Source organism: Zerene cesonia, chromosome 20 (assembly GCF_012273895.1).
Source record: "Zerene cesonia ecotype Mississippi chromosome 20, Zerene_cesonia_1.1, whole genome shotgun sequence".
Classification (NCBI taxonomy): domain Eukaryota; kingdom Metazoa; phylum Arthropoda; class Insecta; order Lepidoptera; family Pieridae; genus Zerene; species Zerene cesonia.
In genome coordinates this window covers 8,408,113-8,435,913 of record NC_052121.1, presented here as the reverse complement: position 1 = coordinate 8,435,913, position 27,801 = coordinate 8,408,113, and the positions used below count along the sequence as shown (strand labels likewise).

General features: G+C 34.9%; 1 protein-coding gene across 1 annotated transcript in view; it reads left to right on the top strand.

Annotated features, from left to right (window-relative positions):
- LOC119834874 (rho GTPase-activating protein 23) overlaps positions 1-27,801 on the top strand; it is a gene marked incomplete at its 3' end in the record, with an annotated part of 249,700 nt that overhangs the window by 176,686 nt on the left and 45,213 nt on the right. The window contains exons 3-15 of the mRNA XM_038359391.1: positions 5,240-5,416; positions 5,616-5,879; positions 6,195-6,442; positions 6,778-7,332; positions 7,774-7,988; positions 8,495-8,602; positions 9,009-9,089; positions 9,921-10,097; positions 10,554-10,607; positions 10,948-11,056; positions 11,682-11,771; positions 12,351-12,450; positions 12,890-12,973. Coding sequence (XP_038215319.1) covers positions 5,240-5,416; positions 5,616-5,879; positions 6,195-6,442; positions 6,778-7,332; positions 7,774-7,988; positions 8,495-8,602; positions 9,009-9,089; positions 9,921-10,097; positions 10,554-10,607; positions 10,948-11,056; positions 11,682-11,771; positions 12,351-12,450; positions 12,890-12,973 — 2,262 coding nt within the window. The remainder of the gene's footprint in view (positions 1-5,239; positions 5,417-5,615; positions 5,880-6,194; positions 6,443-6,777; positions 7,333-7,773; positions 7,989-8,494; positions 8,603-9,008; positions 9,090-9,920; positions 10,098-10,553; positions 10,608-10,947; positions 11,057-11,681; positions 11,772-12,350; positions 12,451-12,889; positions 12,974-27,801) is intronic.

The following is a 27,801-nucleotide window of genomic DNA, read 5'->3' as shown; positions in this document are numbered from 1 at the left end:
ATATCGTGTTACACATGACACAGAGAATAAAATCGCGTGTGCATTTGCACGTAATCCGATTGTTCAGTTGCATCAGTGTACTTGTATATTGCCAGCTTAACTTTTAAAATATCACGTTTCACGATAAAGTTCGAGTTAAACGTGACATCGGAGACAATTTAAAAGCGGGAGCTCTTTATTTCTTTAAGTTTTAGTTTAAATACCTACTTATAGAGTACTTTAATTGTTTCGTGTTTATCTTCTGAGCAACAGGTTTTTTATACTAAAATATTGCAACTCAAATCTATATATCAAAACTAAAAAATATGCTTATTAAAATATAAACTTTAAACATGACTATATCTCCATAATTTTTAACGTACGAAATAAAATTTTATAACACGCTATCTGCTGTTTTAAAACTTTTTAATAATATTAGCTTAGCTGTCTTATTCAGTACGTCTCTTTATCTGTTTATTAACTAATAATAAAAAATATATTTATAGTCGGCTGTATTCCCATATTTAAAAAATGTATATAAAAAAGAAAAACGTAAAAATAACAACACGAATATTAATAAAAAGCACTTGTCCGTACACATAAAGTCACATGTTGTAGAACAAAGGTTGCGTTATTCACAGGCCGTTAAAATTATCAATCAATTAGAAAAAGTGAGGACATTAAATAAATTTTATGTGCACATACATTCTACTTGTTGCTATAATTAATTAATCAGAATCAGACGCGTTTAATGATCTTTTATTAATTGCTTCATTAGCTCCGCTGTGTAAATATAATTATTCCTTTGTTATCACGTCTTGTACGATAAGACTTACAATGTGAGACTGTTATAAGGTAAATTATTATTGTTTGTGTGTTACAAAACAATGGTGTACAAAGCTATGTTATTAATTTCAAAGTTAATTTTTGTTTGATATTTAAAAAGCATAGCCAAGAATTTATCATTTAAATTTTTTACTAGCGGTTTTTTTCAATCTATAAGAACCTTTCTTGGTCTTTAACAAAAACCGTTTGTTACCATTTTCGAGTTTTACGCTTACCAAATTAGGGGATTTTTTTTATAATATAGATAGTTTTTATTATCAGCGAACCTCACTATCTCTAGTAATTAATGGCTGAATTTGTTCATATTTCCATCAATTCTATTTAACCGTTGTAGAATTCTAAGAGCATTATATCAATAAAGTGGAGTTCAAAGATACAGTGCCTGTGATGTTTATTTATTTACAAATCGGCACACAATAATAAAATGTTTAAATTAGCAGTAAAATCGTTTTCAAGCACTTTCCGTCCCAGTTCAATTAAATGATAACATCTGTCGGATCCCATTAACGGTGTTCAGAGAAATGTGTTCAACAGGCTTGGAAATTGATGAGAAACTAGATATTCGGTTTGGCGTTATGTATGCTATGCGAATGTTCTGGAGCTACTTACAAAGTAGCTCAATTCACTCATCGCTATTAATTGATGGTTATTTTCTGCAAAATAGGGAACTGACGTCGCTGGTGGTAGGCATCACTTCAGATTCTTACATGGACAAAGTTCCATCAATACGATCGGGGAAATTGATCACTTTCCATGAGAGCAATACATCTGATCGATTCCCTTCTCTTAAGTAAAAAGTGTATATTATTTTGTTTATTTCTAAGGAAATCTATATTTTTTTATCTCTTTAGGATGTGGTTAGACTATGAAAATCGACAAAATATATTGTTTAACTGCTTGCTTGTTTTAAGAAGTAATCGAATTATAATTTATTTCGCTTCATTTGATTACTAAGAGCAGATCAAGCTTTCATTGTAAATACGGACATCTGGACTTGCAATTTTAAGGCGAGAAGCTTAAGCAATAATTATATATCCAAGGCATTACTTAATATTTTTATGACATACATTAATATTTTGCAATATTAGGAATTCGATAGAGACAAATAAAAAACATTTTTTTTTTTCAAATGATCATATCAATATACTTGTCAATGTATCTACTTAAAATTAAATCACATAAAAATTTTAACAGGCCTCATTACGAGTCAAGTAAATCAAATGAAAAATACTTACAAATGTTACAACCTAAACTCGAAATATCATTAAGTTCAATATAAACAAACGTTAACTAAAGATATTCAATATATAGCTACAAAATAAACATCTATTACAAAATACAGTAAATGCAACCTTACGATTGCGCCTGTAACCTCAGCATTTATTTGTATTTATATTCGCAACCGAACATAAAGCGAAGGTCGGGAGAGCCATAAATTCCCTTTTTATGTCGGGTTAGTCACCTTACGAGTCTCCTGGGCACGAGGGAACCTGCAGCGACCTTGCTCTTTCGTGAGACCGTATTCGATAGGTAAAAATCTTGTTGTGAAATAAAAAATATGTTCTGTATTATTTCGAGTGCTATTGTCTAATCTTTATTATATTATTCATCTAAATGTAACACCAAAGAAACGTTGATATTAATACTAGTTTGAAAATTATTTTAATCAATATTTCCAATTATTTTTTGGTTTTTATTTGATCTACTGTTTTATCATTTTATATTTCGCTCGCTTGAGTGTAATATCGTTTTCAAAGAGTTGTAACGTGAGGATTATAGTGAGGATGATTATTACATTGCTAATATCCAATAACAGGTACCAGATTGTTACTTAAATCAACGTTATCGCCGAGTTGTGAATCTTGTATTTTCATCAACTACGTAACCTAAGTGGAATTGCTTTAACGCATATTATAGAATTAACTATAAACACGAATGAACATCAAGCTTGTAAATCTTCAATAAAGAACGTGATAATAATTTCTGAATATACATATTATACTTTATGCTTATTTGCTGTTAATTGCTCACTTCATCATTAGATTTACTGCCGCTATAGTCAAGTAATCTGAACATACTGTTAGCTGTAAATATTACTGCAGTACATCGATGAAGCTGTTAGCAAATTACCCACCTGACTTCAGGAGGCTGCCTATATTATATTTCTCTTACGCAATTCTCAACTTTATTAACTAGGGAATGCTACTCCGTAGTATAATTTTTTGCATGCTCATGAAATTAGATGACTTCTGGCTAATGGTTTGACCCATTGCGTAAATATCGGCTCCCGTCGGCTGATATGATTAATGTGAACCAGAATGGGCCGAGTAATTGGTACTAAAGGCAACGTGGAACTTAAAATCAATAGAATTCATTTTTAGCAAGAGCCTGTTTTTTATGAATACGCCTGGAAATTGTTTTCAATTTATTTTGTTTTAATATGTAACAAATCGTGTAGGTAAAATGCCGTGTCTGGCTTTCTCCCTTACTTTGTGTCGGGTAAACTTGTCCTACGGCGATGTAATTATACAATCTGCTCAGCAACTACAAATAGCCAAATTAATATCAATCCCGAAGCATTCGTTATGAGTGGTTGATTGTTTTGTTTTTATTTAAATAATTTGTAATTGCGACTATTCCTGACTTGTTTGTATTTATATTTCTTATCAGCTATAAGTTTAATTCAAAAAAAGAAAAAAAATAATTTGATACAAAAAAAGTCGCCCTTTCTAATCAAACAGAATACGAAAATTATTTGTTATAGAACAAAAGTATTCTTAATGTATTTTAAATATCTCGTAAAAGAGTCCCATCGACATCGGGCAAAAAGGATACTTTTCCAGTTACACAGGAGCCCGTAACCGATCCTTAAGTTAAAGGGTAATTTCAAGCCCTACAAGGACGGAAGGGTACGTGGACGGAATCTGTACGCAGCTGCTTGTATTAATCTCAGTAATGCGATATTGAGTGAGGCGTAAGGCTTCTCTCATTCTATACGATTGTGATACTATTTGTGTGTAAATGAGAAATTATTATGTGTATGATTCAGATATACTAAATATATAAGTGGGATATGTTGACTAAAAACAAGAATTTAATACGTGTATATATATACGATGTAATACGATGCAATATTACATGTGTTTTAGCAATGACTGTTTTTTACATTAGTTCTTAAATAAAATCGTGCCTTATTTCAGCTCATAGCGTCTACATTTCTATTTATTACGTCAGCATATACTGTTCGAAATTTATATTAACTATCATAATATTAATATACTTACATTTAAATAATCTAAACATATATAACCAGTATAAATATCGTTGTGAGTTACGCGCAAATATCAATAAACCCAGGTCCGCTTCAAATTGAAACACAGGTCTGGTTTAAGTCTTAGAATTATTTTTAATAGCAAGTTTCAAGCAGCGATTATCTTGAACTAATGTATCCGCTTCACGTATAGATGATGTTGGGTTTGTTTATAATTTACCTCCGACTATTTACACGTCGTCGCTAGTTAACCAACGTGGAGATATCCATCTGCTATCATATTTTAAAATGTCGTATTGTCATGCATGAACGGGTTTTGGGAGATTTTCGACGCGCGCGGTTTTCTGAATTCTTACCAAAAACAAATAATGAAACATTATTTTTAATAATTCGACCTCATTATTACAAGGAAGCGGTTGTGTAATTTATATGTTTTACTGTTCGATTACATAGAAATTATGAAACTAATAACGTAAACGCGTTATCTTTTAAAGACTTGAGAGAATATTATCGCAAATATTATTTACCAATAATTGTGAAATTATCGCATTCGTTAAATGAATGTTACGTACGTTTGAAATTATATGCGATACTTAGACTAGTTTAACTAGATGCAAATGACCAGTTCCCATTGGTTATTATTGGAAATGTTTAAATCATTTTCGTATTGGTCGCCGTCAGGGCATCTGCGTATTGCCACCTGCTTCGAAGTTTTCCTGTTCGTCATTTTATTGATCGTCATTTGAAATCATAGCTCGTTAGTTTATAGCGTTTATGAATTGTTAATTATTATTCCGTAAGGCCATAATAATTTTATAATGGCTACGGAGAAAGATATTAAGTTGTTATGATCTCTGATATTATAGGCGCAGGCTCTAATGAATACGAAAGACTTCTTAACGAACACGTACGTACGAATACAGCTGATAGTGTTCTGTGATTGACGTAGCATACGTAATAACTCTGTTATACTCGATAATCCTGTGCAAATAAGCAATTATGTGGGTATCTTTTATCAAGACACTAAAGATAAGGTTTCGCATATTGGTGTTATATCTTTATAGTGTAGGACGTAGGTACGACTTAAATGTTCAAATTGAGTTAATTGTTTTGAAAATTTATATGTATTTTGTGTGTTTCCAGCCCCCAACGTTAGTGCAAGCTCCGCCCGTGGCGCTCCCCCCGCAGAGTTCTGCCCCCGCGCCCACCTCCCCGCACTGCTCCGCGCCGCGCACCATCGTCATCCAAAGGCCGGACGCCAGACACGGCTTCGGTTTCACCCTTAGGCATCTTGTTGTTTACCCGCCGGACTCTCTACAAGTGAGTATCATGTGTAATTGTTATTCAATTAGCTCTTATACAGTTATCAAAAGGACAATATAGGTAATGAGTGTAATGGTATTAGTACTGGTGGTTTAAAATATATTGATTTAATTAAAAGAACCAAAAATAATAAACTATTCAATAAATAAAAAAATACGTACGTAATATGAACGAAATATGATTTTGCAATTTTCAGGAGTTATACGAGGATGCGCGCCACCTGGCCGTGGGCGCGGTGGGCGCGCCAATGGACACGATCTTCGTGAGGTCAGTGCGGCCGGGCGGGCCGGCAGCGCTCGCGGGCCTGCGGGCCGGCGACCGCGTGCTCGCCGTCAACGGGGAGCCCGTGGCGTGCGGCCGCTCGCGGGCGCCCTACGCGCGCGTCGTGCAGCTGGCGCAGCGGGAGCCGCGCGTGCTCAGGCTCACTGTGGTGCCGAGGGACCACGACCTGCTGCAGAGGGTGGGTCTCCTTGAAATTTTTTTTTTGTATGAAAAATACGTTAAAACGTGAATCATACATGATATTATGTATTGCTGTAACAAAATATTTAGTTATATTCAGAATATTCAGTTAAAGTTAACTTTTAGAAACACTTATGTATAGCCATAATGCATTAAGTTATTATAATAAATCACAGAAATATGAACAATCCCAAAATGGCATGTTTACATGTTACAGATATTTATCTGTTATGCCATAATTTAAACCATAACACTTACACTAACTACAACCCAAGCGCTCCATTAAACAATACTAAGCAAGCACAAACCACAGTATTTCAGCGAAGCGGCCTACAACCCAGAGACGAACCAGCGGCCGATAGAGATGCCGGCGCCAATAACGGAGCACGAGTCGCGGCTGTTCGACGCGTACCGGCGGCCGCGCGCCAGCCTGCCCGCGCTGGCCGGCCCGCAGGCGCCCGCGCGCCACCGCGAGGACCCGGAGTACGCGACCGTCGCGCCGCCTACGCCCCGCTTCGACGCGCGGCTCGCCAACGCGCCGCATTACATTATACATGATGGGTGAGTGCTCTTGTCGGCATTCATTTAACTAGAACTATAATGCAAACCTAAAGCTGTGCCTACCTATAATTTAGATACATAAGTACTAATGTGTTGATGTATATTTTAATAGTTTTAACAAAAAATTATGTATCTAGTTGGTAAGCATAAATTCTTTATATAAATAAATGCAAGTGTTTTGTGAATGAATGATAAGAAAAAACGTAGCAATCGTGCTTGTCTTGAAATTTTAAATAGGAAAAAGCTTAACGTAAAGTAAGAGCTTTAATAAAACAGTACAAATGCTATTTGCACTTTACTATTTAAGTTATGCAAAATAACATGTATGATTTCAGCAGGCGGGAATCCGACATATCGCTGCCGTCATCAGCCACGGAGAGCAAGGACAGTCTCGGCTCATTCGATTCGAACTCAACGCTCACGGGCCGAGAACTGGACGACTCGATAATCCTCTCCCGAATACGAAAGAGCCTCGAACAAAAGGAGGCGTTCCTCAGACGTCCCAGCCAACCCACGGGTTGGGTGACCCCGGACGCGCCGCCACCGATCAAGCAGAAGGAGTTTTACGCTCGACCACAGAAACTTCAAAAGCCGGCCTGGCCGCCTCCCCCCTCCTCCCCACCGCTCGCTGCTTCACCCCCGCCGCAACCACACCAAGAACAGAGGAAGGAAGAGTGCGCCACTAGTGTCGACAGCGGCACCTACAGTGGCTATGGGGAGGTGAACGGCAATAATGATAAGAAAATTAAACAGGACAAGAGCCAGTTTGTGTCCACATTGTCGAAGATACAAGAGACGGCGCCAAGCATTCAGAGTAATAACGTTGGTACAGTCAGCAACGGATCGAATAATGACAATAAAGATGATTCATCGAATAACCAGGACAATAGGTATGTATCTCACATAGTTCATAAATTAGCCGTTAAAAAATTACTTTAAAATACTTATTGTCACCATGTTCAAAGTTTAAACAAGTAATTACCGTAAAAAGTTAAAAAAAATGCTATCATGTTTTTCTATCAACAAACAAAACAAACCGACGACTTCTAACTTTTCACACATTCATTTCATCATATAAATGTAAGTGTGAAGTCCCGTGTCCCCTAGTGGGGTTTGGGGCAGATGATGTACATCCGTTTCACTGATCGATTTTCTATAGGGACAAGTAGGTGATCAGCCTTCTGTGTCCTACCAGACCGAGACATTTTTTTTTTGTGCATCCCCACCGGGAATTGAACCCAGGACCCCTCGGTTCTACGCTCACGCGTTAATCACTGCACCAAGGAGGCGGTCATATAAATGTAAACGAGTATTGAATTGTCAACCGTCAGATACCCGGCGGGCGAGCTGCAGCTGGTGACGGCGCGCACCCGGCAGCTGGAGGAGGCGCGCGGCGTGGGCGAGAAGCGCACGGAGGTGGCGCGCAGCGAGCTGGCGCGGCTCTCCGCCACGCGCCTCGAGCCCAGCGTGGCGCTGCGCCGCAAGGAGTTCGAGACGCGCGCCGCCCGCCGCGAGGCGCGCTCGCTCGACGTGCACCCGCAACCAGGTGCGTCCCTATCCGCTCTCTCTCACACTGCGCCAAAACCTAAATACATGCTGTAATGATAGAGTCAACTAAATTGTCTTACCCGCTTATCTCACTCAGTCTTATGCCTGTATGTAGACCTGATCCCAATCCTTCCCAAAAGATCAGGATAATAAGAAAAGAAAGAAAAAAAGAAAATTATTGTATTGTCAGCGAGCTTTGATTTGTACACAATTTGAATATAATCTGTCTGTATGTATGTATTGAGTGAAAATTCAGTTTAAAGGAGCCAGTTACATAGAAACAACACGCAGCTGAAGCTAATATATATAGTATTGAGTGACTGTAAACGTAATATTTTTTGTTTTGAAACGCACAGTAAACTATCGCTTATTTAGTTTGAATTGCCACATAATAGACCAATTAAATATATGAATGATGCCTCAAAGAAGGAAACGGCACGTCATTTATAAAAATCTGACAATTTCATCCCGTTTTGTTTATATTAGCGTTTATTTTATTGTCAGATATAGATCACGAGCCGACGCCCCTGGGCGGCAGCTTGTCCGGCAACCAGCTTATGATCACCGGCAGCAAACACCTGCATTGTCCGCCTCCCGATGGATATGTGCAAGGTTAGTAGTGGCGAACAAGTTCTGAACTTCTCAAATGGCTCGTTGAAACGAAACTCAAATCTTAATGGTTAGCGTGCATACTAATTTTTCATTACTATTTGTTCATTAAGGTTTTTAGACTTTAAAGAAATCAAATGTGGTTAAATGACAAGTATTATAACGATTTTGCAACTGAATATTAAGGAAAATGAACGTCTATTCATATGAATATAAAACAAAACCGGTCACAACGTCTGATCGCATAAACTAACGTTAACATGTTAAGTTAGAAGTTCGCACAAATTTCATTTTAAACAGCACACACGTTCAATCTGCTCAAATATTTATATAACATTAATAATAATTGTGTAGACCGGTTATGTTTGCCTTGTTTTCTTTTATTATACATAACTGTTTTCAATTTTAGAAACGGAAAAGGTTCAAATGCGAACAAGGTCAAATAGTACCGGTAGTGAAGGATTACCTATTAGAAGACATCATGCCACAGGTAAAAAATGCTTTGCTTACATTATCACCTAAATAAGAATGAAACTATTGCGGTGCTCATATGAGGCGTTTGTACGGCTGGTTTCGGATAAATTTATATACGAATCAAGCTTTGCTACATTGCACCATACGATTAGTTAATTTTCAGTTGGGTGCGCGTGATTTGAAATAACGCCATCTATTGGTGCACAGCTGCTATTGCCCATTAAGTTATGCTTGCTGCATTTGCAAAGCGTTTCAATTAGTTTTTTCTTGTAAGAAATATTTCTTCGAACAGTTTTATCGGATTGTTTAAAAGTCAAATATATTTAATAAGTATGTCTGTTTTAATTATACATTAAAATCCATGATAACATGTATGTTAATTGTTAGTGTAGTTACTATTTCTACGTGTAACAATAGCTCGTTAAATATGTTCTAACATTATGTTGTATGTGTGTCGATACATCATATATCCTTACAGTTAATATTAAATCGATAGCACTCAATTATTTTCTTTTATATAAATAAACCTTACTCCTTTGAATTTTTTTCTATTAATAATATAACATGTACTTAATAGTTAATTAGAAATAAATCTGTGCGCCATCGTTCTTAAGAAACTAGCTCATAACAAAGCGTACATGACGTTTCCTTGTACCTAGTATCTTCGAGACGACATTTACGCGTAGGAATGATTAAAAATACGGCTCTAGAAATAGGCTATGTGAGAATTTACACAGATGGCATGCCATACAATTTCGTATAACATTCGATCCGTACCTCCACGGGATAGACAAACAGTTCCGCTAGCGCGCGCACAACGCCACCTAACACTATGTTCCGCCCCAAGATGGCAGTCACGCGAAGCGACGTATGGGGCTGAACAGAGAGCAAATGGAGGCGATGAATCGCGTGTCGCTAGGGAGGGACGAGGGGCCGCAGAGGCCGACGCAGCTGAGCCTGGCCCCCTCGCCCCCCACCTCGGCCGGCTCGCCGTCGCCCACGCCAAGCACGCCCGCCGACTCAGGTCCCTACACACTTCGAGCCCCCCCTTGCGCTTCGTGCCCACTGCCCGATGCATGATAACGCTTTTAACTTCTTGACTTTCTGACAAATTGGAGATCTAAAAATATTAGATGAAAATAGTGGTGTACGAGAAACGAATGAGTTTCATCTATATATTGCTATTGTTTCGCATCTCATTAAGCTACGTAATTTCTTCCTTCTTTATAAAATACTTATAATAATACGCCACATTATTACTCTGTTTTTCTTAACTTGATGTTTATTCTTTTAATCTTCTTCACATTTCATACTTGCATGATACTCCCGCGCGAGAGGGGGGGTTGTCTCTAACATTAACGCAGCGGCCACTAACTGAATGCGATGCTTCTCGGTGTGCTACTAACGCAAACTAACTCCGTGCATCGGTGTCTTAATCAATGTGTCTGATAGAACGATTACAGTAGTATTCTCTGTTCAGGTTTTGCTGATGATCTCGTCACGAGACGACAAAAGAAGGATGCACAATTAGGAGGTTGGTAATCACACTGTCACACTAATATTATAAATGTGAAAGTTTTTTTGCTTCGATGTTTGTCTGTCAATCACTCTGAAACAACTGAACGGATTTGATGAAATTTGGTATAGAGATGGGGTATGAGCTGACCTGGGTGATAGGATACTTTTTATCCCGATTAAATGCTTCCTTGGAATAAAACAGGAAACTCGATATCCGGGCGGAGCCGCGACGAGCGTCTAGTGTTTTATAAATTTGTGCAGTGTTCTAAAAAAATTCAACTATGCTATTGTAATTTTAGAAATCTATTTGCTTACATGGAAATTATTGTTATATTAATTTCGTGAACTTATCGTAGAAGAAGAACGCGCTATGCGAAGAGTCTCCTACTTAAAAGCGACTTGGGGTGATCGGTTGCACTTAGACAGCGATGTGGAGCCAGAAATCGACCACCATGCCTTGCGAAGGTATGATCTAACAATCCATGAAGTTTCAATTACTTACTTGGTAAATGGTCAATAACTACAGCTGCCATTACAATCTTATCCTGGGATATATGTGATGTATTATTTTCACATAATGGTATTTGTGGTTATTGTTAAGAAAATATGGTAACTACAATTTTGGGAGTGATTTTATTGAATATAAACTATATAAATATTTAATATGTCATATTAAACGCAATTAAATAAATGTCCTAAATTAAGCATATTCAGCAAAATTGTCAATTAAAAACTAAATAATTTTTATTTTAATATAGACAATGACTTATTTTATCCGAGTTACCACAGTAACAATTTCAAAAAAAATAAAATCACTGTTTCAAATGTATTACCTGCTGATATTACATTTTTGTCCCTTTCATATCCTTTGTAGTTCTATTGTAGTTAATTTTCAGTTAAATTTTCCGTTTAAAAGTTAACACGACTAGAACCCAGTAGTTGTGACGCACCCTGATCATAGGAGATACGCAAACAGTAGATAGACATAATCATGAATCCTTTCATGTTTAGCGGTAAATAACTGTTTTTTTTTTTTATTGTAATAACTGTCAGGATATATGTTGGGTTTATCATTTGTACAAAAACGCAGTGCTTACCGCAAGTGGCGCCCCCCACGATTTGCAGACGACATAACTCCGCTGCTGCGGATATTCGACCCGCACGCGACCTCCCCCACTCGGTACGTCGCATGACGTCGCGGTTACGCAACATGCCGTTAGATGGCGCTTTTACAAATGTGTGTTTTCTGTCAATAGATGGCGCTGCAATCAAAATCAATGTTTTGCGACAAAATTGAGCTTTCATAGATTCGTTAATTCGAACTAACTTGAAACCATCAAGCATTCTCAATTGATATATCGCCTCTGCTTTCGTCATTGGATAGTCCGTTCATATTGTACATATTATCAGATCGACGCATAGCTCGTTATATGTAGGCCGCAAAGGAATGCCATTGAATCTTCGTGTGCATGACAATCCCAAAATACATTGCATGTTGAATTTTAGTTGTTTGCTAAATAAACGTTCGGTGTTGTAAAGGCATGCTGTTTTGGTTTTGTGGATATTCTTTTACAATGAATCTTTAAAAGATTACGCATTTGTCAATACCTCATCATCTGAAGGCTGTATTATATTTATTGGTGTGTCGATATTTCTACAACCAATCGAATAAATTTTGTTATAATTTTGTGTAAAGTGTATGCATAATTGTATTTTGTTTTTGTCAGTAAGTTATATTAATTTGCATTAATATTAACAGTTCAGATAAGAAAAACCAAGAGGCACCGGATAACGTAGAGGCCATTGAAGGTGATGTACAAGGCAACGTGCAAATAAAGATGGTGGTCAGTAATGGAAAGGTACGCTTGTCAAAAAAAATGTGTTTTAATATATTACTCATATTTTGTGGTCAATTATTAAAGAGAATAAACTGTGTTGTTGTCAATAACGGATGGCATGATTATAACACGAATAGTGTGATAATTTATTTGAAATTTAATATAAATAAATCTATACTTATACTATGAAGCTGAGGAGTTTGTTTGTTTGTTTGAACGCACTTATTTATCCTCAGGAACTACTAGTTCGATTTGAAAAATTCTTTCAGTGTTAGATAGCCCATTTATTGAGGAAGGCTATATTTGTATCACGGGCGAAGCCGGGGCGGACTGCTAGTTAAATATATATGAGGTACTTTAAACTAACGAGAGATTCAATTTGCACAATAACTACAAAAAAAAAAACTGCAAAATGCAATTGTATGTCGGTAATAGAAAATAAATTGAATTTGTTTGTCAGCGTGCCAGCGACAGATCGTGGAAGCAGGTGTGGGCGGTGCTGCACGGCACCAAGCTGTACCTGTACCGGCACAACCCCACTCAGGTGAGTTTGTACGATTAGAGATGAGTGTATGGAAAGTGACGATGAGCAGAAAGCGCGGGAAAATGTGTTTTTTTGGTGTTTTTTTTTTACGTGATATCAAAGAGTTTAGTTAAATGTAATAGTTTAAAGCACAAGTAAGTCGTTATAGTTGAATTAAAATGATATCTGCGTACAATGCAAAAATTTATAATTCTTAAATATAGGGATAGTGAAAGTGTCTTTTAATTGAAACTTAAAATCAGTTTTTTTGTAGTTTGGAATTTGATTTTTCATAAGTGGTGTTAAATATAAATTTTGACGTTAGGATTTTTTTTAATTGTGTTAACGAAATATTCATGTTTTACATATATCTAGAATTCCTCTTAAAGTGATTGACAAAAAAAAATTACCGCATTGTCTCGTCATGTGATATCTAAACCTCAATAGTATAAAGTATAGCCAATGTAGGTACATATATAAAACGTGAGCAAACTTCCTTCGAACTATGTACATACATATTATGTACACAAGGCACTATGGACAAATATTTTTCGCAAAGGTATTAATGGAATATTGTTTTGCGGAATTTTTCGGCGCCTTTGTTTATACGCTTTGGTTTCGAAACCGTATTAAATAGGTTATGGGAACGATACGGATTTTATGGAATTATTGAGTTAATGTTTTCATGGAAAATATTGATTTATGTAAAGTAATGGTGTGATTTGTTAATTTTCTAAGGGCGTACATAATTTTTAATATTTTGTCGTCTGACGAAATTAATTGAAATGGTTAATGGTTAATGGTTAATTTTTACGATAACAATAAGAGTAACGCTTGGGTTAAAGATATTTCCGCAGTGTCAAATGTCTATTTTTTTCCGAAAATCAAAATATACGATAAGTAAATTCCCTATTAATATAAGCATAAAAAATCTTAAATAAAAATCGATTAACTTTTGTATGTATCCAATAACACCTTAAACCATCTTATTTCGTGAATCGATTATTTTCGTTCACGGCACAAGAAATATCCATAAAATCTCTTAACGTTTATATCATCACTTATTAGGAAACCGAATATGTTTTTCTCGCTTTCAAGCGTAAATAAATTAAATCCTTACGAACTCGATTGGCTATTTTACCGAATCTGTGAATTTTATTATGCGAAATTTGCATATGATTCACTCAACCTCTTCGGATATCCGACCGAATGGAGTTACATTAAATCGCATGTGAATTTATTCACATTAATTGCGTTTAATTTAACACGTGCTGTGTTCCGGTTTTTTGTCGATGTGTTTATTGAATTAAGAAGCGTGTTTTATACAACGTATGTGTATTCCTGTTGACCGTTAAATTGTAGGTTATTGAAATCCTTTATGGAAATAAAAATTTAAGAGATATATTAAAAAGTTCAGTCCGTACTTATAATTAAAACGATACAAGGGGACAAAAAGATGAAAAATATTAATTTTACCTATAGATATGCATACGTTATATAGAGAGTCGTTCGAAAACATCTAAACAACTAAAAATTTTCTTCATGTGATGATATTAGAACAAAAGATTTGAACACTACGAATTGATATTCCCCACTCGTTCTCGCTATCCTCGTTATCACATAAATAATTAAACATATCGTGCACACCATATTTACTACCGTCACCTGCCTTAACTGCGTCTGGTCAACTTTTGGTCGCCATATGCTACGTACTTCGTGTCTTGTTCTCTATCGGTTCGACCGTTGAATTCTTAATATAAATTAATTAAGATATAAGATAACAAACTGTCGGTACTGTATGAGGATCTGATGTCCTTGAATGTGTGTGACCGTATGGAGGTTTAAGCCGTTTGAGGTATGCACCTACGAATTTAGATATGTTCTTTTGAATTCAGCTGAAAACGTTATAATGTAAATTAAACACTCATTTTTCAAGAACTACAACAGTAATAGGTGAAGTAACGACGTCGTTAACAAATATTTATACTCAATACAGACGTAATAAGCTCATGCCTTATATTTATTAATTATATAATTATAATTTGAAATATATTCTTATAAATATATACTCTGTCTCAATTGATTGACTGAAGAAGGAACGATGTAAGATTTTAACGAATATTAAACTATCTGTAAAACAATAAAAAACCTATAAATAAACATCGAGTATACATGTCATAATACGTACATATATCCAAATTCCATATGTCATTCACTCGTTAGCCGGCAAGCGATAAATCCCGCGGTGATTTATTTTCACGCGTGTGACCTTTCCCCCAAATTGTTATATGTCAATGCCTATACAGTATACACTATCTAGGTACTCTGTATCTAGTTATGACGTAAGCACGCTTTTGGGCGCGAACTATACACTGATATGAGATTCATTGCCGTGATTAACACTTATACACACACGAGTTGGTAAAAGCTTTGTCATAGAACTATACTTGTATATTGCATGAAAGGATGCTTTATTCCATATCAAGGTTGATTAAAAAAAAATTTAATCTGGATTCACAATCGCCTATTATAAAGTCGTCAAAAATGCCCGAGCGGCGTTCATTTTGATATTGTTTAAAGGATATTGTAGATAAAAAACTCCGCTTAATAAACGCGTAGGCAGAGTTTAGCTTCGGACAATATTTGAGAGAGATGATGAGCCACCTGTGCTGTTTATTGTACATGAAGAATTTTTCAATAATATTGGCTGATTAATAAATTTTAAAGTAAGAGCGCACGTTCATGGGTGACCCATTTTTGTTCTTATTAAATATACTTTTACCTATAACTTTCTATTTTCTAATACTAAAGGGGCAACTGTAATTAATCGCAACTATCAGGCATCCAAATAATTAAGACGTCAACATACAGTTCGAAGTGATGTTTCAATATACAAGATATAAATAATTTATGACTTACCACAAGAGCCATAAAGATCAAATTCGATAAATCATATTTATGACGGAGGAAGACGTCGCAGTATAGAATTAGGAGTTCCCAGAAAACAGTAATTGCATTCAGGCGTTTATTAGTGTTCGAAGTAATGGTTCGGGGATTCCTTTCTTACTCTGTGTCGTCATCCTTGAATGTTTATTACATTTGATCTAAAATTGTATGCGGGAAATAGTTGCAAAATTCGCTTTGATTATCTATCTTTTTTATTGTATAAACAATAAAAAATCGTACTTCCTACTTCCGTACACGCTTAAGCTTATATAACAATTTATGTATTTAATTAAACGTCACGTTTACCTGCATGTTGATATAAAATAAATACGATTTAACTCAAAACGCATATTTTCTCGCACAAACGAGACGCAATATGAATATTAATTAAAACGTCAAAGGCGTGAAACAACTTTTCATGGATCTCGTTTGCCGACCACTATTTGCTAACGAGGCGTATTCTTCTCGTTGGCTTTAGAGTTATAATAAGTCCCAATATAATTTATGATAACTTAATATACCAGGATAAATTAACAAAATGATTGCTTGGTAAGATAATTTCAATATCGAAAGGATTGAATAAGTTGTATGAAGTCCCGAATCTCCAATACTTTTTTTAATTAAAACTTGTATCCGATATTTTTAACTCTTCTTATATCCCTACTACAATTAAACAATGAGTGAAGATATCTTCGATGTTGATATATGTTTTTATGCCCTTGATTTGAAGGAATCGGATAACTATTTCGATTAATATCGGATAAAAATTTCATGTAAACACAATATTTATAACACCCATTTATATATATATCTCTCGCAATATCCCGTTAAAACTGAGCCATATACCAAAAAGAGCGGGGAAAAAAATGAGTATGGAGTATTTTAAAATAATTGCGTTTGTGGCTGTTGAGTTCTAAGTCCTACTAAAACAATTTGTCACAACAATGTTGGACAGTTTCATAGATTAATACAAAGCTAACTGCTCTGATAAAGTATATTTAGTTGTCAATCCAGTTCCGATTACTAAAATCTAATTAATGCATTATTTCAGTGAAATATCTACAATCGAATGTTATTTAGATCAAACGATTGGTTATTTACATAATAGACTTGTTAAAATAATAAATTTATTCCTACGTACATTGGTACACTGAATATATGGGATATGATAATTATAAAACAATTATTTGAAATAAATAAAAATAAAATATTTTTGTCCAATTTCTTATTATATATTATAAAGTTTCTATGAATATAGAGATGTATGTCTCTTACTCTTTCACGCAAAACAGGTCATACGTTCTGTATAAAGTTTGGTATAGGGTTTATAGTCTGGATACTCTCAAGACCAAATTTTTATTCGGGCAGCACACGTGTGAAGCCGCAGGTTGAAGCTAGTAATAATGTTATAAGAAATGCAGCGAATATGCCGTTTTTTATGAATAACCCTTCCTCGCATACATTTATTAGTCTTCTGTTAGTTAACCAATCTTGAATATTCGTTACCGGTATATCAAACATAAGGCATAAATGATTTTTAGATATTTGAAGGCATTTTAAGTTGACCTTGCAAAGAAACTCCCTATCCCCTATCCTTATATGTATTTAACATACAAACAGCTCATTTGGACGTTACCTTTCAATGATACTATCTAACCAACACAACACAAAATGTAGACTGGGAAATTATATAACACACTCTAATATATTAAAATATTCGAAAAAAGTCTTCATAAATAATATTTTACCGGGTTATCTTGATTCATTGTTAAATGTTACGAGATAATGTAAGCAAGATTCATGTCGGATGTTAAAAATATATATTATTACCTTGCCTCAGTGGGTTAATATGTTTTTAAGTGTTTAATATACTTTTAATTGCATTAACACGGTTCCATAATAAGAATAAAAGGGTCACAATTAGAATACTAAATATTCAAGACTAAAATCCTTATAATCTATCGATCGTCTTCTCTCGTCATGTAATGATCGAATTTTGTTCTACAAAGTAATTAGGTTGGTACATATCGTGAAACCTCCTTGGATAAAGTGCCATAGCATTAAAAAAAATAATTCAAAATCCGCCTCCTTTAGTTGCCATGTTAGAGGTGAATGTGAGATTCACATTCAAATTTTATACACTATAAAAAAAGACTAAAGTAAATATTGGAGTTATAACACCTACTTTTCACCTTGACTCGCCTTAACGATAAATTATTTAAATGATCCCAGCATTCTAAACCTACGATAAGATTTATTGTTAAAATCATTTTAAGGAACTGCTAATTTATACTGATTATCATAACGAGTTTGTAATTAAAAATTTCGTTACGAATAGAAACTCTGACATTGCATTTTTTATATATTATTTCAATGAACAAAGGAATTAATAAAAATTAATACAATGGTCGTTCTCGTAATGCATTACTATTGTAAATACAATTACATAAAATTTGTTTGCTTGCATGAGATAATATCAAACAATATTGAACCTCTTCCTATATGTTATGTCACTTAAATTCTCAGAAACAGGTTGAATTAATATGGGACCACACGGGAGGCACCAGCTATCAAATTAAAAAAGAATCATCAAAATCGGTTCACGCAGTAAAGTTTTATAAGATAACAGATACAAAAATAGGATCGAATTGTGAACCCTTTTCGTTTTTTGGAGTCAGTTAAAACAAGTTTGATCGCGTGTAACAGTATAAACTACAAAAACTTCAAGACGAATTCACAAAGGCCTTTTTTTAAGTCGGTCCAAAATAAAAACAAACAGATGGCTTACTACAGTTATATAGCGAATATAAAGTGTGGCATGTTCACAAACCACAATAAACAATTCATGTAACAAATAGACACAGAATGCGCACGCGCATCGAATTACATACAGATGCCTTGATAAACCCACTCTGTACCTTGGCGAGATATATCTAAAATCTGATATAATGTGCGCAAAAGATAATTTGATGTGGAAGTTTGAATTAACAAATACCTTTTTTATTCCTACTAATATAATAAAAGTGAACGTTCTCACTGTCGGTCTGTCTCTTCTTCATGTTCTAACCACTGAACCGTTTTGGATGAAATTCGGTACAGTAATAGTCTGAGATCCGAGAGAGGACATAGAAAATCCCACGGGTACGGGAACTATGCGCTGATAATCCCGGGACTTTATACCCTTTACATAGACGCATGCGAAGCCGCGCGTGAAAGCTTAGTTTTAATGTGGGAGTCGAGCACGCTTCGGCACGAATTGGGCCGGCTCGCACCGGGGAGTTACCACACCCCCACAGAAAACCGGCGTGAAATAATAGCATGCTATTGTGTTGCCATACGGTGAGTGGGGGAGCCAGAGGCCTATATCCTTTTCCTTATCCTTCCCAATCCTTTACTTTATTCCTCTCATCAATCCTTTCTTAATCCTTTCCCGATTTAAGGTCGGCAAACCATTTTTAGAGGTCGTAAGGTCTGGAATTGGCCTTATGCCTCTACAAATGTTCATGGGCGGTGGTAGCGCTTACCATCAGGCGACCAACCAGCTACATTGCCGACTATGAAATAAAAAAAAAAATATTTTGGCGTCAGAGTGCTTACCTACGACCCCGTGCTATGACGCCAAATTGTGTTGTACAACATGTGTTGTACAATTGATTATTAACGCGCGTCAGACAACTAACCCGATGCCGCGTTATGACGCCGAATTGCGTTGTACGTCACGCTTTGTCAGCATAACGCATTTAGTTTTTAGTTTTATAGCATTGAAATGCTTTATAAATGAGAAATTTTGAAAGAATAGAAAAAAATTGATCACGAGGCAGGATTCGAACCTGCGTTTCTTGCCTAACCGTAGCAACGTCTAGCTTAGCTAGGATGGCCGAGAGCATCCGTGATCCCGCCACACCGCAAAAATTTCTCAGCATAATGCATTCTTAGCTTAATGTGTTCTTTTATTAGATGTACCTATAACTGAAGTGATGTTGTGTTTGAAACAATCAACGCCTCTGAAAATCGGAAGTGTATCGGGTACATTCCGTAATGTACATATGTTCTCAATACATATCCGATTTGCGTCTTGAAAATTTATGAAGAAAAGCAAAAAGCAATTAAATTCAAGTATATTTATATGATTGAAGCTTATTGTTGAATTTCGCGATTTCCTGTCCTATTTTTTTGGCTTATTCTTCAGAGATTATCAGAATGCTTTTGTAAATTGCATATTAAATGTACATCACTTTAAAATTTTGCAAATTGAGATTATTGACACATTATTTCAATGTATAATATGAAAACCGCATAGAGGGCATACATAATTATTAAATAAAGAGTCCAAAAAAGAAGTAAAAAAGTATTTGTTTTATCCATTTCCTTATAGAACGCATAATTATAAATCTCTGCCACTCTATAGTTGAGTGTACTGTAATTAACATATAAAAGACCCCCAGAAGGTTCTCGAACGTGCTCCCACAAGATACAGAGTAATTACACCGTAGACATCCCCATGTCTAGCTCGCAGGGCTGCACAATTATCCACCGAGGCGCACGCACAATGATCATTGTTAGATGCAAACATGACTGCGGATATGTGCCTAGTTGTATTATGTATTTTGTAAAGGCTAGAATACATGGAGGATGCTGTAGAAGCAAAATGCTGCTAAGATATGACTTAATATATAAATATGCTTCGCTCGTGGTACATATATAGCCTATAGCCTTCCTCAATAAATGGCCTATCTAACGCTGAAAGAAATTTTCAAATCGGACCTGTAGTTCCTGAGATAAGTGCGTTCAAACATACAAACTCTTCAGCTGTAAAATATTAGTATAGACTATCAATCACGATTAGGATTAGACTAAAGGATCAATGATAATCAACGAAATTAAATAAGTTGAGGGTTCTTCTGAAACAAATTCCTTCTATCAATCGTTTATTTATTTATCCTTTTGTGGCATAGCAAGTAAAGGACTCTGCAGAAAAACAACCCTGACAGATAACTCCGAACAAGAAATTATCATAGAAATTTGCACGTGCACAACTTCAATTCAACTTTAAATCGATTTGAGAACACATTATAAAAGCATTAGCTGATCAAACAGACATCAATTGTTCTCTTTAAGGACTCTCGCACGTTCCATTCTGAATGGACCTCCTTTTCTCACTCGGAACATTAGAGAGGGACGGAGGAGCCACGTGCACGTCAACACTCCAATGCCGAGTCAGGTGCAAATACACAGACGACCTTTTGAAATCTTTGTTGCATTATTATGATATACGCAATCATTATTTCCTATACGCCCGAAATAAACGCATGCGTTTTAATGACGCCGAACGATTAAAATAGCTTTGAACAATACAGATATATTTAGATGCTCTGGAGATATGAAGTTATCAATACCAGGAAATTCTAATGGTACCTTCCTATAAATATTATGTAAGACATTAATTGTGAATAACATTATTACCAGATATAACGAATTATATGTAATGAATATTTATGGATAATAGCGTTTCCTTTTAATTTTCACTCATGTGAATGTGAGTATGAATAAAACAAGGGTATAAAAAATTCTAATTTCAAAAACGTTCCAACCTTCCAACGAAATTCAATCAGAACATATCAAATACCGGTGAAATGAGTTCGCTTTTTGTAGGCACGATGATTGAACCGGGTCTTTCACCTTCTAGGGAAGAAGAGGTTCGCACAAATTATTAGAAAACCATCATATCTCAAACGCGAGATAGGTCGACGAACTTTAATGAAATGTCTTCGAAAATGTCAGGTAAATGTAGAAGTATTTGAAGGTAATAAGAAAATGCTTAGTATGAAAAACCGAATTGTATCCGTACCCTGCCTTTCGCTTTGTGTCGTATTACTAATTTATAGGACGCCTCTAGACGTTGTGAGTACAACAGCTACTACCAAGTCTCGCCTTCCTGTTAAACAAAAAAGCTTTCTAAATATTTAAAGACGCTTCCTATACGATTCATCTCCAGTGGCCGACACCATAAAAGGCTGCAGAGACGAATAACGACGTAGGGCAAAAAGTTGCAAAATTCATTGACGTAAATTACTCGAACGAACGGAGTTACTTAATTATCAACTCTGATAAATTGCTTTATTTATTTTAACATGCGAGTGGCGTATGTTTCAACTCGCCGCCCGCACTTCCTACCGGTGGTAATTATTAAGATAAACAATAATCACTTCCTTCGTGTGGAAGACGATGAGGCATCGGCGGCGATCGATTAAAACCCTGTCAGATGACGGTCTCAATTAAATAGGCTGTGTCTCGGTTGGTAGTTTAAGTTATTTTATGTTTTAAAGTGACGAGTTTTATATGACAAAAAATTAAGGAAATAAATAATTTATAAAATTAATATCTAATATGCTATTTTGATCTACCATATTGCACAAATAGGAAAAGTCATAAATTACTGCGCAGGATTAGTGCCTAACCTTGCGTTTCTTACTATTCATATTTAATTATAAACTTCGCAGAAGCTCTTTTCGTACTGTTATCAAACATTCACAATAAAGATCAATTTACTGCAGCCACATAAAATTACGAAAAGAAAAAAAATACCGATGAAAACGCCTTATTATTATGATTCGAGTGATATACGTAAGTATCGTCGTGTGTGGTTGTCCTTTTAAGGCTCAGAGCGTCTCCCGATAAAAGTACAAAAAGTAAAAATACAAATTATTGACACATCGTCCATCTACAGTAACAAGTTTCGAATGGCGGCAATTTCGTTTATAATTCCTTGACGAAATTGCGGTGAATATTCAAAAGATAATCGTCACTGTTACCGGTTTTTTTCGGATCGCTTGCGGTTGAATTTCCTCCACGTTTTACGGACTTAGTCATCGTTTTTCATTCGTCTATCAAAAGCTGAGCGATCATAAAATATGAATAACGCTATCGGGTTATTGGGTTTAGTGTAATGCGCACTGAATTAGGCTTTGGGACCAATGCGATTAATATGTTAATATATCGCTAATGTTATAGTGATGTGTCTTAATAAACAAGACTTACGCTCGGTTTCACAGCTTCGGGATTCTACTGAGCTTACCTATCCGTCAGTTGAAATTACATATAATGTACGAAAAATTACTTCATAAAGTGTAATAGGCAAACAGGCCCTAGAAAGATAAATTCGTTTTAAATTATGGTATTTAGAACTAATTGAAGTAGCTCGATAAAACGATATTCGATAAAAAATATGAAATAAAATAAACGACTAACAGTTTAGCGAATTGAAAGGAGCTTAACAAGGCGATTTAAACTTTGACCATCAATTGTGGAGTCCTTGGGTCTGCTCTTGTTGGGAATTGGGTCAATGCCGTTAGTCAGGATCAGGCCGGATTGAGGTGACGGAAAAGCTTCCGATGTGTATGAAACGCACAATTAAAGGGATTATTTGTAATAACATAGATACAGAATATGGATTCACAATTATAAGCAATGTTTTGCCAATGCATTTACATATCGCTTGAGATGCTTACTACAAATTCGAAATAAAATTAAGGGATTTGAACAAAAAAGCGTTTGAGTGGTTAGCACATAATTATCCTAGAATTACAATTACACTCAGCTATTTCAATAGACATTATAAATTTGAAATATGTACATAAAAAGAATTTACAACTGAGTGTGACTTTTGAAGTTTGATTTAAATATGAGTTTAAAATGACATTAACTCATAGCTATTTAACTTCGTCTATTCAAAATTTATTCTACATTATCATCTACAAGTTTCCAGAAATAGATTTCATAGAATTTGTATTAGAATGTCTCAATTAAGAAAAACACGTATTATCAACTAATCGAGTTGTATTGAATTAAGATTATATTAAATTCGCCCTCGATCTGGACAGTGCGCGATAAGACTAGCTGAGCTACATTTTCTTAATCGTCAGCTGTCATTAAAGAATTAGTGACACTTGAGAAAAACCACTTTATTGCGTGTTGTTTTGAATCTTTAAACATAGTATTTTCTTTTGTTTCGTTTTTACAAGCAGCTTTTAGCAGCGAGCGTGGTCATGGGGAGACTAGATTATCAATACAATGTAATCGAGTGTGAAATTTATTAAAAAGTCTTTAATTTCTAAATCTGTAAACATCTCCTATGACTATTTGTATTTTGACGCGAGCATTTTATGTTATCGCGTGACAGTATAATTTCATATCCCATTTCGCTTGCATCAAGATGTGTGTTCTTGAAAAATTTAATCTTTACACCTGAACTTCATCAAAATCGGTTTACGCGTGAAACAGTAACAAACGCAGCAGGCTACACAGAGTTATTCAGATATATTATTCAGGTGCATCATAATTGATTCATCCTATGGTGTATATTCATTTACAATTGTGGCGCATCAGGTTAATTAAAGACGGATTATAGTTCCTAGTGACGCACAGAGTGAGCAATTAACTCGGTGGTAATTGTTTACGCGATTCATTGTTATATCTCTTAACTCTGAACTAATAGGTAATAGCATAATACAGTTTTATCTGTTTTGTCGGAAGGTGATTTTTATGTTTTTGTGTGGTAAATTGTTATGTTGTCTTGTTTCAATCGTGTCGTTAAGTATAAATTGGTATTTTATTTTTTAATTTTAAGTCATTGAAATGCTTTATAAATGAGAAATTTTGAAAGAATAGAAAAAATTGAATCTCGCTTCGTGATCAATTTTTTTTCTATTTCAAATTTTCTCATGTATAAATGGGTACTTCGTCTTAATATAAATTAAAAATTGTGTAGTTTAATTGATCTTCAACAACTTACAATTATTTATGTATAAATATTCTATTAAATGAATGGATTCGATAGATAACACTGTATAAATTGATTACACTTAAATACTTTTATTCGACTCGAATATATTTCGACTCGAATATATTTCGACTCGAATATAGTAAAAATAATTTGTACAAATGTTGACGGAAAATATGATAAGGAAATTTATTCATCTTTTATTCAGAAAGCATTTTTACTATTAAGTGCGTACAGAAAAATGTATGATAGGAATATTTGGCAACGGTCAGTGGTTTTAACATACCTAAAAGCATTTGCAGTTCATTGGGGAACAGGAAAATACAATTCACATTTCTTAGAGCATTTTATATATAGAAATTATATATTTAATTTTCACGCTAATATAAAAATCGTATGTTTTCCTCATCAATAAACGTATATACTAACCAGTGTAGGTACCCAGAATTTGTATCGAATATGAAAGGAAAATTTAGAAAGACTGTCCATGAGGCATTCAAAGTCTTCAGCTACATAACAAAGACATGTATGCTACTCTTTCGGCAGTCCATTTCGTTTTTATACATTCCCCCAAGCGTCAGGTTCAAGGCGCGTAAAGAGGTCAGTAAATCACACCTCAGGCTCCGTCCCACTTCGCAGAACATTAGCGGGTGTGACACAGTGCGAAACAGATCAGTTCCGAGCATCGAACGGCAAGTGGAGCACATTCCGAGCCGGCATCGCTTCCTCCCTTTTAATTTCTGCGGGAACAACACATCTCTGCGTCATGACCCACATACGGGTCGGGTTTCTTGAAATTTTGTAACTGATTATTCAATTTCGCTAACCATTTATCACGCCGTGTTATATCGTCTGGAGGCGGTGTTATAGGATAGTTAATTGGAGCTTAAGCGGCGCGACCCGTCTCTGTCAACCTATTTTTTATGAATTTAAATATATTCTGTTACATGAATTTTTTTAGATTCAGAGAAATTATTAAAATTTAGAAAGGAATACGTAGTATATGCTTTTCTGGTGCAACTTATTTGTATAATTTATAAGGTTAAACATGTCTTTCTCTCAAAAATGAATATTTTTAGTAAAATATATAAAAGTTTTGTAGAAACAAATCGAAAGGACTGTTTAGAGAACGTGATTGCACAGACGTCACGTGCATTGAAAACGTGTTATCAACGTGGATAAATTTTCTTTTCAACTTTAAGAATTTTATTTGAAATACTGTTTTCAGTGCAACTGTACTTATAATAATAAATATGATTTTCTTCGAATTTGTTTATTGTTTTGTTAATGATAGTCATAAACGTTTTCTATGTATATATTTTAGTACTACTTAAAATATGAATGCGAATACTTGAGAACATCTCAGCATCTTTATAACTCAATCGCGTACAAACTTGACCTATCTCTCTTACGTTTGTTTGTGATATCGCTTATAGCTCAAAATATTTCAGAATACATTCAATACTTTATGTCCTTAATAAATAAGTACATAAAACAGTTATATCCCTCGAAGAGGAAACTGTGATGCCTCTGTAGAGTACAGCCATTTGTAAATATCAACCCATCAATGCCCTAAATAATAGTATACATATAAAAAAGTTATTAAGAAATATATCAAAATATTCTAAAGTACCAATATAATCTACATAGAAAATTGAATAATCGCCGCATGAACCCCGGCCTTTTTAAATCGAGGTTACCGAAATCCATCCCTCGTTAAGTCTTTTCATCCAACGCGATCATTTAAATGTCAGCTTTTTATGCCATCCCCGTTATATTGCGGACTTTAACCCGCCATCAGGACCTGACCTGACCCTAATTCTAGGTTTCAATCAATGCTTAACACTCTCTCCTAACTCCCACATTGAATCGGATTCATTTGTTGTAGCTGTCTATATCATTATTATTGAGTTTTAGATCTTCATCTTTATGTGGTACATCTTTTTTGGTTTTCAAATAATTTTTACTACTCTAAGAAAATGATCTTTTGTAAAATAATCTCGTTTATGATATGATCTCGGTTGAAAACGGCCGATAGCTAGTGAATCATAATATTTATACACTTGACTCTAAATATATTTTTTTTAGTTATTTAACAAAAGAAACAATGTAAAAATTCATGTAAGTAGTGGTTTGTCGACTCTATTCATTAATAAAGTACCTACGAAAGTTATCGTAGGTAATGTTAGGTCTATAATGTACACTACCTGAGCACAAAAAACGTGTTTAATCACGTTTCTTCCGCACGTGATGCACCCTACACGCTTGAGTTTTTTTATAGATATTATCGGGACTTAACGCCTAGAAGTATAGAAAATATATACATATATAAAATATATAGATATATAAAATCGATTAAATTAAAACAATAAGGAATGAATGTAATTTTAATTATGTATCCGAAAGTTTGTAAGAATGAATGGACGTTTGTTACTCTTTCACGCGAAAAAAATAATATCTGAATAAGATTAGGTACAGAGATAAATTATAGTCTAGATTAGCACATATGCTGCTTTTTATCAAGGTACCAGGTAAAATACGAGACAAGTTATTATACCTATGCTTTTAATTCTTTCAATGAAAACTGTCAATAAAAATTGGTGCGTACAGATGGAACACTTAAGTGGTTTCCTACAAATTTAGATTAAATTTGACTCAAATATAAAAATACATCAGAATTAAAAGAAATTATAAAACATCTTTTATGAATTTTTTTATTAAATAAGCCTGGTTATTATTAGAATATTCGCATTTGAAAATAGAACATTGTTTGGCGAAGTGTGAGCGTGTCACGTAATATTTTTCTTCACTCACTATCCAGAGCGTTTCCGTGTTAATATGGATTTCTGGCAAGTGTGTGATTTTACATACTATTTGTTGAAAAAATATCTTATTAAAAATAAAAACTTTTTATACAGTTATCGCGTAAATGAATTGTTTTACCGTTATTTCGATGTAATTTAGTATTCTAATTTTTTGTCAGGGAATGGTTGACGAGTCTCGGGGTTTTCTCTGTATGACTCCAATTCCCAAAAAAAATCATTCAAAACTGTTCAGTAGTTTAGGAGTGAACAAGAGACAGACGTTGTTTATAATATTATTAGGGTTTTACATTTGAGATTCT